Source organism: Nycticebus coucang, chromosome X (genome assembly GCF_027406575.1).
Source record: "Nycticebus coucang isolate mNycCou1 chromosome X, mNycCou1.pri, whole genome shotgun sequence".
Classification (NCBI taxonomy): Eukaryota; Metazoa; Chordata; class Mammalia; order Primates; family Lorisidae; genus Nycticebus; species Nycticebus coucang.
The window spans coordinates 81,699,368-81,717,313 of record NC_069804.1 but is presented as its reverse complement, the minus strand read 5'-3'; the positions used below and the strand labels follow the sequence as shown (position 1 = coordinate 81,717,313).

At 37.5% G+C, this 17,946-nt stretch overlaps 1 protein-coding gene across 2 annotated transcripts in view; it reads left to right on the top strand.

The window, feature by feature from the left end:
• The first annotated feature begins 604 nt into the window (after positions 1 to 604).
• PHKA1 (phosphorylase kinase regulatory subunit alpha 1) overlaps positions 605 to 17,946 on the top strand; it is a 397,078-nt gene continuing 379,736 nt past the window's right edge. The window contains exons 1-3 of one of the 2 annotated variants that reach the window (XM_053580168.1): positions 605 to 1,062; positions 2,195 to 2,353; positions 11,578 to 11,625. In XM_053580168.1, coding sequence (XP_053436143.1) covers positions 985 to 1,062; positions 2,195 to 2,353; positions 11,578 to 11,625 — 285 coding nt within the window. In that variant the 5' untranslated portion in view covers positions 605 to 984. The remainder of the gene's footprint in view (positions 1,063 to 2,194; positions 2,354 to 11,577; positions 11,626 to 17,946) is intronic. The other variant, XM_053580169.1, reaches the window with a different exon arrangement.

Here is a 17,946-nt window from a genome sequence, read left to right as displayed (position 1 = left end):
TTGCCTCAGGCTTGTGATCTAAGTGCGCTTGAGGAAACCTTTGAAAGCCATTATAGGATCTCCTCCAGCTCCAGGCCAGCCCAGGCCCTGAAGGGCGCTGCTTGCTCCCAGCCCAGTTTTCTGGGGCACTGGCTTTCTGGGAGAGCACACCTGCCTTCTCCTTCCAAGCCCGCCAACAGGCCAGTTTCTAAGCTATAAACTACCAGAGGGAGATTTTCCTTGCTTAATTTGGGTTGGGATGAGGCGTTTAATTTGAGCTTTTAGTCGAAATCTAAACTATAATAAAGACTTGGAAATTCAATTTTTTAGACCTTAAATGCAAATCTTTCTTTCAGTTTTGAAGTTTACCTTGGGTTCCTAAAACTAACCGTAGAGAAGAACAAACAGCCTTCTCAAAATCCTGTGTGCACAGCAAGTGTGGAAAACTGCAATGGTCATTTGAGCTGTCTCGAAAATAAACCAAGGAAAGCACTTTGCCTACGGTGACACATTCTCGTCCACCCCGGGCGGGTGAGTCCCTGGGGCTCAGCGCGCAGCTGCCGGACTCACCCCGCCCACCCTCCCTCCCCACTGCGTCTCCCTGCAGGGTGGAGGCAGCGCCACCGTCGGTGACCTGTTGGCTTTGGCGAGGTCAGAAGCTTTGGGCCTCGGCGGTCTCCTGGAGTTGGGGGGAGAATGCAGGAGCCACACGTGGAGGAGGGAATGGACTAAGGTGGCAGAGAGTAGCAACGGGACGTTGCGGTAGGGCCCTCGACCTCGGGAGGCGCGGGTCCATACTGGCGTGTGGTGGGCCCCCAGAGTCTGCCGCTGCGAACACTACACTGAACCGGCAGCCCAGGCCAGAGCGGTGGGAGGACTCTGCTGGGCCTGGCGCTCAGGCTTCTCACAGCGAGGGTGGGGCTGGGTTGGAGCCGCATTCCTTAGGGACTGAGGGCCTCTTTGGCGCCGGAGCTGTTTCTCTGAGGGGATTGGAAACGCTGCGGGATGAGGAGCCGGAGTAACTCGGGAGTCCGGTTGGACAGCTATGCTCGGCTGGTACATCAGACCATCCTTTGCCATCAGGTAAGTGTAGGGGTATCCCTTGTAATCACCGAAGCTGTGGAGTGTGATATCCTGGATGGATACGCTGGGCGAACTCGTGTGTCTGTGTGTGTGTGTGTGTGTGTGTGTGTGTTTATCTGTGTACATCTGTAGCAGGTTCTATGGGCCCTTAGCAGGGGAGGCAGTAAAGGACCCTAAAGAAAAGACAGGTCTTGAGAACCAGAGTCAGACACTGTTAGACAAGAACCCATGGTCATAGCTTCAGAGCCCTCCTTCTACACCCCACCCCCAGCTGGATTCCAGGAGCAGAGTTACAAGTAGTGTTGTTTATTGACACCCTCAATCGCCACGTTTGGGTGTCTTCTCTAACCTTACCCTTCCCCCAAAGAAAAGAGGTAGAGGAACATTTAGCTATCTTAAGCCTGGACTACTGTGAAGGTCGGAGGCACTTCGTTTGTATTGTTAATTATATTTTTTCAAGTTCTTTACTGCTGGTTTGTTTTATTAGTAGTTCATTCTAAGTGGAAAGTTAAAACTTTCTTTTAATAATACGCTTAAATAATGCGTTTAATAATACCTTCAATAATTACTTTCTTTTACTAATACCTACTTTTAAGTCTTTTGTAAGGCTTCAGCCACCTCTTCCCCCTTATTCAAGATAGCATTTGCAAAGGTTACAAAATTCCTGTTAAATGTAGTAAAAGAAATATTTTCTGGTGAGCTAATATGCAGCAGCATGGTGACCGTAGTTAATAATACTGTATTGTATACTTGAAATTTGCTAAGAGAGAATATATCGAGTATTCTAATCACAAAAAGGGTAACTATACGACATGGTGTATGTGTTAAATAGCTTGATGGTAGTAATCATTTCATAATGAATACATATATCGAATCATGTTGTACTCCCTAAATATATACAATTTATTTTATATATTATATACAGTTTATTTGTTGATTATACCTCAAAAAAGCTTGAGGTTGGGGTAAAAAGATAACATTAGCTTGAAATTGGTCAGAAGAAAAGGAGGTTATAAAACTTAAAAGTGAAGTAGAAAAAAGACCAATGTTCTAAGAAACTTATTCATTAGGTTGTTTCCTAATATTAATGCCCAGTGGTTATCTGCCTAACTTCTTCTTCTTGGCCTTACAGAATCCAGTGACTGGCTTGCTTCCAGCCAGCTTTGATCAGAAAGATGCCTGGGTCCGAGATAACGTGTACAGTGTCTTGGCTGTGTGGGGTTTGGGCCTGGCCTATCGGAAGAATGCGGACCGGGATGAGGATAAAGCAAAGGCCTATGAACTGGAGCAGGTACTCAATAAAAATACAAAGTGATCTGGGGCTGTGTATGGTTAGAAGGTGGGGGAAGAGCAGGGATTGAAGGAAATGTAACCCACAGAAGCTAAGAAAACTATATCATAGTTTCCCTCTCTTCTTCTTAAAATTACATTCCAAAGGCTTTCCTATATTGTACTGAAGTGTTTTTTTTTTTTTTTTTTTTTCAGTAGAAATTTGAAACTTGCTGATGCAGGGGGAAAGGGGACAGTATGTTCTAATACAGTAAAAAATTTTATCCTGGAATCTTTCCTAAAATTTGTAATCCTCTTTCTAAGTAAATGTATTTTACAATCTCCACTATGTTCTCATTGAGAGAAAATGTTTGGGGGCAGTTATATATGATTTTACTTCTTTTTTAAAAAAAAAAATTATGGGTGGCATTTGTTTGAACTCAACTGACCCAATAAGAAGACTTTCTGGACTAGACACAAGTAAAGACTTTATTTGTTGATTTTTATAGCTGTGGCCACTGTTTTCAGAGCCTGTATCTCCCTGCCCTGGCAAAATGAAGTCAGAGACAGCAGATGCCTTTAAGCTTCCAGGGGTCCTCAAACTTTTTAAACAGGGGGCCAGTTCACTATCCCTCAGACAGTTGGAGGACTGGACTATAGTTTAAAAAAAAAAACAAACTATGAACAAATTCCTATGCACACTGAACAAAACAGGAACAAATATAATCACACCTCATGTGGCCCATGGGCCATAGTTTGAGGACCCCTTCTCCACCTTCCTAATGCCTCCTAATGCCAAGATCCTTTAATACAGTTCCTCATGTTGTGGTGACCCCCAACCATAAAATTATTTTGGTTGCTAATTCATAACTGTAATTTTGCTACTGTTAGGAATTGTAATATAAATATCTGATATACAGGATGTATTTTCATTGTTACAAAGGGGTCGCCACCCACAGGTTGAGAACCACTGCTTTAAGGCATTTCCCTTCAGTAAACAGATGTCCTTTATAGAACTGTTCAGACACAAAGGGAGGCACATCCTCTTGAATGACCAAGAAAACAGTATTCTGGGCTATGTGGGATTTTTAATGTTGAAGTATTTAGCTGTCAGTTATAAGATGTATGTGGAATCTTTTCCATTAGTGGGAAAGATTCTCTCTACGCCAGCCATTTTCTCTAGTGGTCTCTCTCAGTCTTGGGCAGTCTGAAATCCAGTCTTCATCTATAAATCAGAATATTGGGATTTGATTATTTTTAAGAGTACCAATGTATGGCAGGGATGCAGTTTTTTTGTTTTTTTTTTTTTTTGACTGGGGCTGGGTTTGAACCCACCACCTCCAGTATATGGGGCCAGTGCCCTACTCCTTTGAGCCACAGATACCATCCAGGGTTGCAGTTCTTAACAATAGGAAAAAAGTCTCAATGTGCTATCCTCAGCAACAGCAGACATTTGTTGTTCCTTCAATCCTTTACTGAGAGTTATATAGGTTCACCTAAAAAAAAGTTGTTGGCATTTTTAGTCTAGCCCAGGTAGTACAGATTAATATTCTTAGGACTTTTATAAAAATATACTGTTGTAGAAATTGAGAAAATATAATAATGTTAAAAAATGACCTGTAATTCTACCCAGCTCCCAAATCCTACATCCTTTTCTTAATAATGTTTTGCTGTTTGATCTTAATAGTTTGTTTTGTTTTGCTAGAAATTAATATTAATAGAATTGGAATTTCACATCAGGTACAATTTGACCATTTTTTCAATGCTATTAGAAGAAATATGTTGTCTCCATGTTTATTAATAATTCTGCAAAACGGACATTTTTCCTTATTTGGTCAGGGTAGAAAAAAATTTAACAGAGGAAGGGGGAAAAAAAGTAGGGAAACACTGAATTGCCCATTCTAAATTTTTTTATTTTCCATTATATAATTTTTCACCTAGCCCCCAAATATTGTCACTTTAAAATACAGGGTGGCCATAAGTTCGTGGGCATTTGTATTTCAAACATTATGGTATTAGAAAACATCTTTCAAAAATAGAAAATTCTGTGGGAATTCTAAAATTTCTATGAACTTACATTAAAAATTAAAATATACAGTAGAATCTCTGTAAGTTGACCACCCAAGGGACTATAGCAAACTGGTCAACATACAGAGGTGGTCAACATAAGGAACAAGGCCTACCATACTGATACATACAGTTGGTACATATCTGGTCTATAAAAAATAAGTAAATTAGGTCATATTAAGGAGGTGGTCATAGTTGACCACCTCTCTGTATTTTTATTATTAGGACTCATTAACTTTTTTCTTGAACCCAATTCAGCATTAATCTAATCCAGGGGCCAGAAAACTATTCCTATAAAGGACCAAATACTAAGTATTTTCTGTTATAGGTCCCGTGCAGCCTCTGCCCAACTACTGAGCTCTGAGGTTGTTGCACAAACACAGCCAGAGATAATATATAAACAGTGCAATGTGATTATATTCCAATAAAACTTTATTATAAAATGATAACAAACTCAATACACTGAGTTTGTTCCTGATCTAGATGAATGGTTCTAGACTCTGGCTGTACATTGGAATTACTTGAAAAGCTTTTAAGAAATATCCTTGCCAGACAGGATCGCTGGTGCCTGTAATCCCAGCTACTCAGGAGACTGAAGTGAGAGGATTGCTTAAGCCTGAAAGTTTAGGCTAGCCTGGAAAATGTAGTGAGCTCCTATCTCAGAAAAAGAAGAAATACCTTTCCTGGACTCCATCTTAGAATAATTTAAATAAGAATCTCTGAAAATAGGGCATTGATATTTTTATGAAAACTATTCGAGTGATTCTAATGTATAGCCAGGTTTAATAACAGCTTTTTTATAGCCAGTAAATGAACAAGATTAAATCCAGTATATCCAAAGATTAAAATTTCACTTACTGGCAACTTTTCAATTACTATGTGTATTTTCCAAAAGCATTGATTGTTAATCATTTCTATCCTTCCAAGTCCCCTTGGTTTCTTTCTGAGAAATAATGTCAGAGAATTAAGGAGAATTCTGGATGAAAAGGGGATAAGAGTTAAGGTGTCTACCATATCCTTGGTTGAATATAGAATTATGCACATGTATGTTTAAACAAATGCCCTTTTTTCTCAAAGCCACATAGATACAGTCTCATACCCATAACAAATAAATAGGCATACAATTAGGGATATCTCTTTGGCTGCCTCCAGTTCTATTTCTTCCTCAGTTTTGTTCTCTTTATGTAGTCTTTGATCTTTTCTCATGACTTCCTATTTCCTTTATGAGTATGCCTTCTAACTCTTTATTTTTAACTCTGACTTCACTTTAGTGTTAAACCTGGGTATTCATTTGTTTGGTTACCAGTTTCTCTTGCATATCCTGTGACTCCTCAAACTCAGTGTGTCTGAAACTCCACCTTCCCAGTTAAAAACAACTCACCAAGTATCCCTTTTTTATGTTATTGGTATCTCCATTCTGATAATCACTTGGGCAATTTTTATTTGGTGTATTTCCCAGAGTGTGTTTTGTGGAACACTAGGCCAGCTAAGTTTGAGACTATATTAAACAGAAAGTTTCATTACTCCATAATTTACTAAATACTTTGGTGTACTAGTGGTACATTTTGAATCTAAGATGGGGTGAATTTTACAGCCTTTCTAGAATTTCTTGGATTTAGTGTTCTATAAAAGAGTGATTGAGGGGCACTGCCCTTAGGGTGATTTTTGATTTGCTCCTCTTATCCTTTGATACATGCAGACCAAAGTCTGACAATTGTTATTTCTCTTAAATCCATCCCCTCCTTTCTTTTCCATTCTTCTGCCCTAGTCTAAACACTTATCACCTAACACTTTTATAAAAACTGCACTTAAATTATGTAATTTCATCATCAACAATCTTTCTGTGGCTCTCATTTTCTTACAAGTTAAGTCTAAACATTTTGGATTGATAGGTAAGGATCTCCATGGTTTGGTTCTAGTCAACTTTTTGAATATTATATCATACTGGTGCCCCAGTTCCAGTCAGGTTGTTGTCTTCATTATTCCTCTAACAATCCCTTACTTAAAAATATCTATTATGTAAATACTTTTCATTGTATAACATACTTCCCTGTAATTACCAGTATTTTATTCTCACAATACCCTGTGAATTAGGTATTATTCTCCCCAGTTTACAAGTGAAGGGACTGAAGCCCAGAGCTGAAGCTGGAATTTGGTGGTGCCATGAATATAACCTGGGTCTTGGAACTTCATATTTAGACTTACTTGGGTTTTTGCCCCCACAGAAGCCATAGACATTGCCACTTCCAAATGTTTTTCCATGCTCTTTCCTCTATGTGCCTGTTCCTTTCCGATCTGAAGTAATATCCTCCTTTGAAAGTCCAGCACCAATCTCACTTTTTCTTTTTCTTTTTATTGTTTGAGGTTCATGTAACAAAGAATTAGGTTTCACTGATTGTATTTGTTAAGTAAAGTCCCTCTTATAATTGTGTCCCACCTCCTAGAGGTGTGACCCTCCATTCCCTCTCTCCTTTACTCCCCCTCCCTGCTCCCTTTTTCCCCTGCTCCCTACCTTGAATTGATTTCAGTTTTCTCTTATGAGGGTATGTATTATAGAGTCTATAGGTTTCATATTAGAATTGAGTACATTGGATTCTTACTTCTCAATTCTTGTGATACTTTACTGAGAATAATGCGTTTCAACTCAATCCAGGTTAATATAAAAGATGGAAAGCCTCCATCTTTTTAGGGGCTGAATAGTATTCCATGGTATATATACCACAGTTTGTTAATCCATTGCTGGGTTGGTGGGCATTTAGGTTGTTTCCATATTTTGGTGATTATAAATTGAGCTGTGATAAATAGTCTAGTGCAAATGCCCTTATGATTAAATGATTTCTTTTCTTTTGGGTAGATGCCTAGTAATGGGATTGCAGGATCAAATGAGAGGCCTAATTTGAGTTCCTTGACGGTTCTCCACACTTCTTCCAAAAAGGTTGCATTAGTTTGAAGTCCCACCAGCAGTGTAAAGTGTTCCCTTCTCTCCACATCCATGCCAGCATCTGCAGCTTTGAGACTTTGTGATGTGGGCTATTCTCACTGGGGTTAGGTGATATCTCAGGGTGGTTTTGATTTGCATTTCTCTAGTGATCAGAGACAATGAACATTTTTTAAATTGTTTGTTAGCCATTCATCTGTCTTCACCAGAGAAGGTTCTGTCCATGTCTTGCCCAGCAGTAGATGGGATTGTTTACTCTTTCCCCCACTGTATGCTTTTGTTTGGTTTATCAAAGATCAGATGGCAAGTAGAGGCCAGTTTCATCTCTTGGTTTTCTGTTCTGTTCCATATGTCTATGTCTCTATTTTTGTGCCAATTTCATGCTGTTTTGATTACTGTGGACTTAAAATACAGCAGGATGATGCCTCCGGCTTTGTTTTTATTACTAAGAATAGCCTTAGCTATAGGCAATCCCACTTTTTCTATAGCCCCCATCAGACTGCTCAATTGTACAGTGATCATTTCTTTTTTAGGACTCCTTTTATGCACCTTGCAGATCACTTATGGTCTGTGTGACTCTACATATTCATTCTTTCAAATAACAGATTATGTGTAATTGTCATGTGCCAGGCCCTGTAATATATATAAGGAAATGAGACAAAATGTTTATCTATAGCCCTCAACTTTTTATCTTGAAAAAATTAATAGATGTTGGAGTGGATGTGGAGAAAAGGGAAAACTTCTGTCCTGCTGGTGGCAATTCCTAGTACATTCCTTTTGGAAGGAAGTTTGGAGAACACACAAGGATCTAAATGTAGACCTGCCATTTGATCCTGTAATTCCTCTTCTAGGTGTATATCGAAAGGACCAAAAATCATTTTGCAATAAAGACATTTGCACCAGATTGTTTATTGCAGCTCAGTTCATAATTGCCAAGTCATGGACGAAGCCCAAGTGCCCATCGACCCATGAATGGATTAATAATTTGTGGTATATGTATACCATGGAAACTATGTAGCATTAAAAAATGGAGACTTTACCTCTTTTATGTTTACATGGATGGAGCTGGAAAATAATCTTCTTAGTAAAGTATCTCAGGAATGGAAAAAAAGTATCCAATATACTCAGTACTACTGTGAAACCAATTTATAATCACTCACACTTGCATATGAAATATGAAACACAACAATAGCCTAGGATGAAGGAGGGAAAGGAAGGGAGAGGGGTGGATCAATAGAGGGAAGGTTAGTAGGGGGACCACACCTATGGAGCATATTGCAAGTACAAGTTGGATCTATCAGGTGTAGAACACAAATGTCTTAATGCTGTAATTGGGTAAATGAGGTGAAGGCTATGTTGATTAGTAGGATGTAAGCACTCCAATTTGTATAAATAATCAACACATTGAATCCCATAATGGCATAAATGTATTTATGATCTATGTACAAATTACTTAATAAAAAAAGAAAGAAAAATAAAAAAAAATTTAAAAAGAAAAATTAATAGTAAAATAAACACATTTGCATATATGCTTTGTTTAAATTCACTAATTATTAACATTTTGTCATATTTGCACTTCACAAATACATACACATATATATATGATTTTTTTGGTAAGTCATTTGAGAATTATTTGGCAGACATGAGTTTGCTTTATTAAAACCTGCTTAATCCATTGACTTCTGAACCTGATTACTTTTCCTGTTTTTCAGGGCGTTCATAGTCCAGTAGAGGAGAGAGATTTATAAGCAAATAGTTATAATGCATTAAGATAGGTACTTTATAGTAGGTACTATATATATTGTAGATAATAACTAAGTTCTGTGGGCACACACAGAGGTGGGAATGTCTAAACTTCCATTGAACAAGGTGAATAAGGCTTCATAGAGGATTGGAATTTTAAAGGACAATTAGGAATTTCTGGGTAGACTATGTTGTAGTTCAGTTTTTTTTAAAAAACATCTATCCTATCTCCCTCATCTTTATATTCTGTAAAACCTGGTAGAGGTTCAATAAATATCCAATATCCCAGGGAGAGACAGATTTATACAGATATGATTGTGTATAGTTATATATTCTTATATAGTCATTTGCAGGTATGTAAATCTGTATCTTCAAAAGAGTGGGTGAAAAGGACTGTCACTTGATATGGATAGAAGCCCTAATATGTAAAAGTACATGTATTCCTGCATCAGAAAACATCCAGTTTAGGGGAATACAAAGTACAGATACTTACTGATCAATCCTACTTCCCCATTCTTCCTGTTGATTTTATCTTGACTTGGAAATTAGAACTTGAGGACAGAAATGGCCGATAATGGCCATTCCAGGAAGACAAAAATGGATGGCAGTCAGGAATACTTCGCTGGCTTCCTGATTCCCCAGGTTTGACATTTAAGTTGAAGAAAATTTAGATGGGAGTAGAAGGATTGAATGGCTAACAAGGGTTGATGGGTAGGCAAGAAAGTGACTAAAGCAGTAAAACAGCAAAGAAGGCAATTCAATGAGCCCAGGATGCAAGCTTCTTACAGACTGGTATAAAAGTGAGTCCTGGCCCACCATGTTGGCTCATCCCTATGAATCTGAGAGTATCACTTGAGGCCAGGAATTGGACACCAGCCTGAGCAAAAGTGAGACTCTTGAGAAACAATAAAGTTAGTCAGGTATGGTGGCATACACCTGTAGTCTCAGCTACTTGGGAGGCTGAGGAAGGAGGCTCTCTTGAGCCCAAGAGTTAAAGGTTGCAGTGAAGTATGATGACACTATTGCACTCTATCTAGCCTAGGCGACATAGAGAGACCCAGTCTTAAAAAAAAAAAATAAAACAAAACAAAAAGTTGAAAATGAGTTCCTTTGGGCCACTTATTTAAAGAAGAAAAAAAAAGCTATTCAAATCCCTGCCTCTACTTTCCACTCTAATTCACTGAATATTGGGAAAGAATGTGATCGAAATCTTAAGAGTACGTGGTTACATGTATCAGAAGTGAATAAAGTCTCCCCACAGAGAAGGCTATATTAAATACTTTCTATAACAGGATATATTAAAGGGATGGTCTCTTTCGTTATGACTAAAGTAATGGTAGAGATTTTCTTGTAGGAGTTACAGTCAATTTCATTACTTTATAATAAATGCTCCAGGCTTTAAGATGTGACAAGATCATGCACTATCTGTTCTTTATCTTTTAAACATTTCTTCTTTTGACCTGTAAGGAGGGGGAACCATTCGTAGACAGAAATGAATTAAGGAAGGGGGCTCTCTCAAGGAATCAATTTTTATTTTTCCCTCAGTAAAAGACTTCATAACGAGTTCGAGCATACTTTAATAGGTTACTTTATCATGACTGTTGCTTACAGTTTCATTTGAACATTTTGAAGAAATAATAGGATGATGTGGCTTTCAAGTAGATTAGTTTTCAGAGGTTTCCTGAAGCCAACCCCTGAGCCAGCATTCCCTGAAGTAACCTGGTTGGATTTCTTCTGAACTGTGAAACCAAAAGCTTCTTAGAGAAATAGAGAAGTTGTTCAGTACTACGTTCTTCCAAAACATATTGCCTATCCATGCTATTATTAATGGCCCCTTCTAGTGACATGTTGTATATAGTTGGTGACACAAAATTTGAAATGTTACAATTGGAAAATAAACTACTTAAGAAATTGTCAAGCCCTAGTAAGAAAAATAGTATTGACTTGAAACTTAAAGAATTTGTAACATTTTTTTCATGGAGAAATGGCTGAATCATACTATCAATCCCCCTTCTATATTTATTCTGAATTGAAATTTTACTTTATTCTTTAGGGAAAGTGCCCCAATAAATATTTCCTCAGACTCTTGAAGATAAATCTTGGCTAGTTTAGAACATATAAAGGGAATATTGTGGTAAAGCCTTTCTAGACCATAGGATGTGTTTTAGAATATCCTCAGAGCCTTGAGGTTTTTGAACTGACTTGCTCCTCTTCTCCAGGTAGAATGTCTTCTAACAGGGAGATTGGCTTATTTTTACATAAACCTGTTAGAGCTTGAATTATTTTTTTAGCTTGAAGGAATCAAAAACTGTAGCTTTTGATTCCACTTTTAGCTGTAGTCTGCTCTTTTGTGTACCTATAAAGTAAATGCCATTTGAGTAGGAACACAGGATAGGGTTACTTGTTCTCAAAAGGTCATGTACCAACTGCAGTTGCTGAGTAAGTGTTATTGCATCTAGGGATGTTTATACCTGTTTTGTTTCCATTTATTTCTGCAGAGTGTAGTGAAGCTGATGAGGGGACTGCTACAGTGCATGATCAGACAGGTATGGTATTAATAACAGCTTCCTCTCTAATATAAGCACATTTTAATAGTATGTTTATAGTTTTTTTTTTCAATTTCACGAATAGTACATATTAATTTTAGGAAAATTGGAGAAAATGTCACCCATACTCTCACCATCCAGTCACCACTGGATTGTTGCTTTTCAGTCTTTTTTTCCCCTCTCCAATTTTTTTTTAAATGTTCCTTATCATGCAATTATGTATATCGGGTAAAATATGATACAAGTCTAAAATTCCTCATTTGAAATCCTTGGGACTAGATCAACTTTAGAATTAAAAATTTTTCAGAGTTTGAGACCATGGTATATTGCATATATCATATATTATATTATGCCTTTATTGGGTCTAGGACAGCACTCTATAATCAAAAAAAAATAATAGCTCTGTAGGGAAATATGTATTTTCACACAAAGTAAAATAAATAAAGACTAGTCTAATTTCAATTTGAATCTGGTGTTGCCACCAAATAAATTTTGATGCAAAACTTAAGGGAAAAACCTTTTCAAAGTGTTTTGGACTTTGGGATTGGCGATAAGAGACCTTAGACTTCTATCTCCTTGCAAGGATAATTTGCCTTTTTCTGACCTTGAGTGAGGTTGAATGTTACACTTGTGGATTGAAAATTTTCATTTCCCCTTGGGTGAATTACTTGGTAGGTCCTTTGCCTATTTTTCTTTTCAGTTGTTTTCTTGCCTCTTGAGGAATTTTCATACATTATGATCATTGTCATGTGAATTATAAATATTTTAGCAGTCTATCATTTACCTTTTGAGTTTGTTTATGATATTTCTTTCATAAAAATTATTTTTATTTAAAAATTTATTTTATCCTAGGAGATTTTAAAGCATGTTGTAAACATTGAATATGATCTGACTTTCTGGAAAATAAGATTATGTTTCTTTTTTTTTGTAGAGACAGAGTCTCACTGTACTGCCCTCGGGTAGAGTGCCGTGGCGTCACATGGGTCACAGCAACCTCCAACTCTTGGGCTTACATGATTCTCTTGCCTCAGCCTCCTGAGCAGCTGGGACTACAGGCACCCGCCACAACGCCCGGCTATTTTTTTGTTGCAGTTTGGTCGGGGCTGGGCTTGAACCCTCGGCATATGGGGCTGGCGCCCTACTCACTGAGCCACAGGCGCCACCCTCTTTTTTTTAATTAAATCATAGCTGTGCACATTGATATGATCATGGGGCATCATACACTAGCTTCATAGACTGTTTGACACATTTTCATCACAATAGTTAACATAGCCTTCCTAGTATTATCTCAGTTACTGTGCCACGACATTTACATTCCACATTTAACAAGTTTCGCATATACCCCTGTAAGATGCACCGCTGATGTAATCCCACCAATCCTTCTCCCTCTACCCACCACCCCCCTCCCTCCCCTCCGTTTCCCCCTTTCCCTATTCTTTGCTTATAACTGGGTTATAGCTTTCATGTCAAAGCCCCAAATTAGTTTCATACTAGGGCTGAGTACATTGGGTACTTTTTCTTACATTCTTGAGATACTTTACTAAGAAGAATATGTTCCAGCTCCATCCATGTAAATGTGAAAGAGGTAAAGTCTCCATCTTTCTTTAAGGCTGCATAATATTCCATGGTGTACATATACTACAATTTATTAATCCATTCGTGAATCGTTGGGCACTTTGGCTTTTTCCATGACTTAGCAATTATGAATTGGGCTGCAATAAACATTCTGGTACAAATATCTTTGTTATGATGTGATTTTTGGTCTTCTGGGTATATGCCCAGCAGAGGCATTACAGGATTGAATGGCAGATCTATTTTTAGATCTCTAAGGGTTCTCCATATATCTTTCCAAAAGGAATATATTAATTTGCATTCCCACCAGCAGTGCAGAAGTGTTCCCTTGTCTCCACATCCACGCCAACATCTCTGGTCTTGAGATTTTGTGATATAGGCTAGTCTCACTGGAGTTAGATGATATCTCAAAGTAGTTTTGATTTGCATTTCTCTGATGATTAAAGATGATAAGCATTTTTTCATATGTCTGAAGGCCATGTGCCTGTCTTCTTCAGAGAAGTTTCACTTCAAATCCCTTGCCCAGCCTGCGATGGGATCCCTTGTTCTTTTTTTTCTTGCTGATGCATTTGAGTTCTCTGTGGATTCTGGTTATTAAACCTTTGTCAGAGATATACCCTGCAAATATCTTCTCCCATTCTGAGGGCTGTTTGCTTGCTTTACTTACTGTGTTCTTGGCTGTGCAGAAGCTTTTTAGTTTGATCAAGTCCCAGTAGTGTATTTTTGAAGCTGCTTCAATTGCCTGGGGGGTCCTCCTCATAAAATAGTCGCCCAGACCGATTTCTTCAAGGGTTTTCCCTGCACTCTCCTCTAGTATTTTTATAGTTTCATGTCTTAAGTTTAAATCTTTAATCCAATGAGAGTCTATCTTAGTTAATGGTGAAAGGTGTGGGTCCAATTTCAGTCTTCTGCAGGTTGCCAGCCAGTTCACCCAGCATCATTTGTTAAATAGGGAATCTTTTCCCCACTGAATGTTTTTAATTGGCTTGTCAAAGATCAAATAATGGTACGTAGCTGGATTCATCTCTTGGTTCTCTATTCTTTCCAGACATCTACTTCTCTGTTTTTGTGCCAATACCATGCTGTTTTGATCAGTATCAATTTGTAGTAAAGTCTGAGGTCTGGAAGCATGATTTCTCCTGTTTTGTTTTTATTTCTGAGTAATGTCTTGGCTATTCAAGGTTTTTTCTGATTCCATATAAAACGAAGTATTGTTTTTTTAAAGTATGACAGTGGAGCTTTAATAGGGATTGCATTGAAATTATATATTGCTTTGGGTAGTATAGACATTTTAACAATGTTGATTCTTCCCAGCCATGAGCATGGTATGTTTTTCCATTTGTTAACATTTTCAGCTATTTCTTTTCTTAGAGTTTCATAGTTCTCTTTATAGAGATCTTTCATGTCTTTTGTTAGGTAAATTCCCAAATATTTCATCTTCTTTGGCACTACTGTGAATGGGATACAGTCCTTAACTGCTTTTTCAACTTGACTATTGTTAGTGTATATAAAGGCTACCGATTTATGAATGTTGATTTTGTAGCCTGAGACGTTGCTGTATTCCTTGATCACTTCTAGGAGTTTTGTAGTAGAGTCCCTAGTGTTTTCCAGATACATAATCATATTGTCTGAGAAGAGCGAAAGTTTGATCTCTTCTGACCCTATATAGATACCCTTGATCGCCTTTTCTTCCTTAATTGTGGTGGCTAAAACTTCCATTACAATGTTAAAAAGCAATAGAGACAATGGGCACCCTTGTCTGGTTCCTGATCTGAGTGCAAATGATTCCAATTTAACTCCATTCAATATGATATTGGCTGTGGGTTTGGGCCTCTGTCAATTTAAGAAATGTCCCTTCTATACCAATTTTCTTAAGTGTTCCGATACTGAACACTGGATACTGGATATTATCAAAAGCTTTTTCTGCATCGATTGAGAGAATCATATGGTCTTTGTTTTTTAATTTGTTTATGTGCTGAATTACATTTATAGATTTATGTATATTGAACCAGCCTTGAGACCCTGGGATAAAACCAACTTGGACATGATGTATAATTTGTTTGATGTGTTGCTGGATTCTGTTTGTTGGGATCTTGTTGAATATTTTTGCATCTATATTCATTAGTGATATTGGTCTATAATTTTCTTTTCTTGTTGGGTCTTTTCCTGGTTTGGGGATCAGGGTGATGTTTGCTTCATAGAACATGTTTGGTAGTCTTCCTTGTTTTTCTACCTTTTGGAACAGGTTGAGTAATATAGGTACTAATTCCTCTTTAAAGGTTTGATAGAATTCTGACGTGAAACCATCTGGTCCCAGGCTTTTCTTTTTAGGGAGGTTTTTTATACTTGATTCCATTTCCGAACTTGATATGGACCTGTTCAGTATTTCCACTTGATTCTGGCTAAGACTTAGAAGGTGACGTGCTTCCAAATATCGGTCAATTTCCTTCAGATTTTCATATTTCTGAGAATAAAGTTTCTTGTAATATTCATTAAGAATTTTTTGAATTTCTGAGGAGTCTGTTGTTATTTCGTCTTTTGTCGTTTCTGATTGATGAAATTAGACATTTTACTCTTTTTTTTCTGATTAGGTTGGCCAGAGGTTTGTCTATTTTGTTGAGCTTTTCAAAAAACCAGCTTTTTGATTTATTGATCTGTTGTATTATTCTTTTGTTTTCAATTCCATTTAATTCTGCTCTAATTTTGGTTATTTCTTTTGTTCTACTGGGTTTAGGGTTGGAATGTTCTTCCTTTTCCAGTTGGTTGAGATGTCCCATTAAGTTGTTAACTTCCTCTCTTTCCATTCTCTTAAGGAAGGCTTGCAGTGCTGTAAATTTCCCTCTTAGAACTGCCTTTGCGGTGTCCCAGAGTTTCTGATAGTTTGTGTCTTCATTGTCGTTTTGTTCCAAAAAATTTGCGATTTCTTTCTTAATCTCATCTCTGACCCAGCTATCATTCAGCATAAGGTTATTTAACTTCTATGTTTTTGTATGAGTATGCAGATTCCTTTTGTTACTCAGCTCAACTTTTATTCCATGGTGATCCGAGAAGATGCAAGGAATAATTTCTATTCCTTTAAATTACTGAGGTTAGACTTGTGACCTAAGAGGTGGTCAATTTTGGAGTATGTTCCGTGGGCTGATGAGAAGTATGTGTATTCAGTTTTGTTGGGATGAAATGTTCTGTAGATGTCTGCTAAATCTAAATTTGGATGGTTAGGTTTAAATCTAAAATTTCTTTGCTAAGCTTCTTGCTGGAGGATCGATGCAACACTGCCAAAGGAGTGTTGAAATCTCCTATTATTATGGAGCTGGTGGAAATCAAGTTGCTCATGTCAGTTAGAGTTTCTCTGATAAATTGAGGTGCATTCTGGTTGGGTGCATAGATATTAATAATTGAAATCTCATCATATTGAGTATTATCCTTAACAAATATGAAGTGACCATTCTTGTTCTTCCTTACTTTTATTGGTTTAAAGCCTATTGTATCTGCAAATAAAATTGCAATACCTGCTTTTTTCAGATTACCATTTGCCTGAAATAGGGATGACCATCCTTTCACCCTGAGTCTGTATTGGTCTTTTAAGTTAAGATGTGACTCTTGTATGCAACAAATATCTGGACTGAGTTTTTTTATCCAGTCAGCTAACCTATCCCTCTTTAGAGGACCATTTAAGCCATTCACATTAATGGAGAATATTGATAAGTCTGGTGGAATTTGGGGTATCAAGTTTTTCAAAGGTCCAGTGGACATTTTTAATCCTTTCGCTGGTGTGGAAGTTGGAGTTTGATCCGAAGTTTCTGAGTGAGTTTATTTTTGTGGTATAGGATTGGGTTGGTCATTGTGGAGGATAGGTCTGAGAATATCCTGAAGAGCTGGTTTGGTTATGGCAAATTTCTTCAACATATGAATGTCATTAAAGTATTTAATTTCTCCATCATAAATGAAACTCATTTTAGCTGGATACAAGATCCTGGGTTGAAAGTTATTTTGCTTTAGGAGATTAAAATTCGAAGACCACCCTCTTCTGGCTTGAAAAGTTTCAAGAGAGATCTGCAGTTATTCTAATATTCTTCCCTTTGTACGTAATGATTTTCTTTCGCTGGGCTGCCTTGAGAATCTTCTCCTTCATATTAAGTTTAGTGAAGCTAATTGTGATATGCCTGGGGGATGACTTATTGGGATTGAATCGTGCTGGGTTTGTGAAGCTGTCTGCTATCTGAATTTCAGAATCTCTAAGCATGTCTGGAAAATTTTCTTTCATAATTTCATGCAGAAGGGCCTCTGTGCTCGTCGAGCCCACTTCATCATTTTCAGAAATTCCAATTATTCATATATTAGTCTTCTTCAAATTATTCCAGAGTTCTCTGAGAGAATGATCCGTTTTTGCTCTCCATTTCTCTTCCTCTTTGAGAGTTTGGGCGTGTTCAAAGGCTTTATCTTTGATGTCAGAAATCCTTTCTTCTGCTTGCTCCATTCTGTTGCTGAGGGATTCTACTGTATTTTTCATATCTTTGAGGGCTGTAAATTCTTGCTTCAGTGTGTCTAAGTCTTTGGTGGTTTTGTCTTTAAATTCATTAAATTCTTGAGACAACTTTTGAATTTCTCCTCGAATTCCTAATTCCATTTTATAAATTTTGTCTGCAATCCAAATTCTGAATTCGATTTCTGACATCTCAGCCAGTTGCTTATGAATGGGATCTTCAATTATATCTGCCGTATCTTTTCTTGGGGGTGTTGATCTATTCT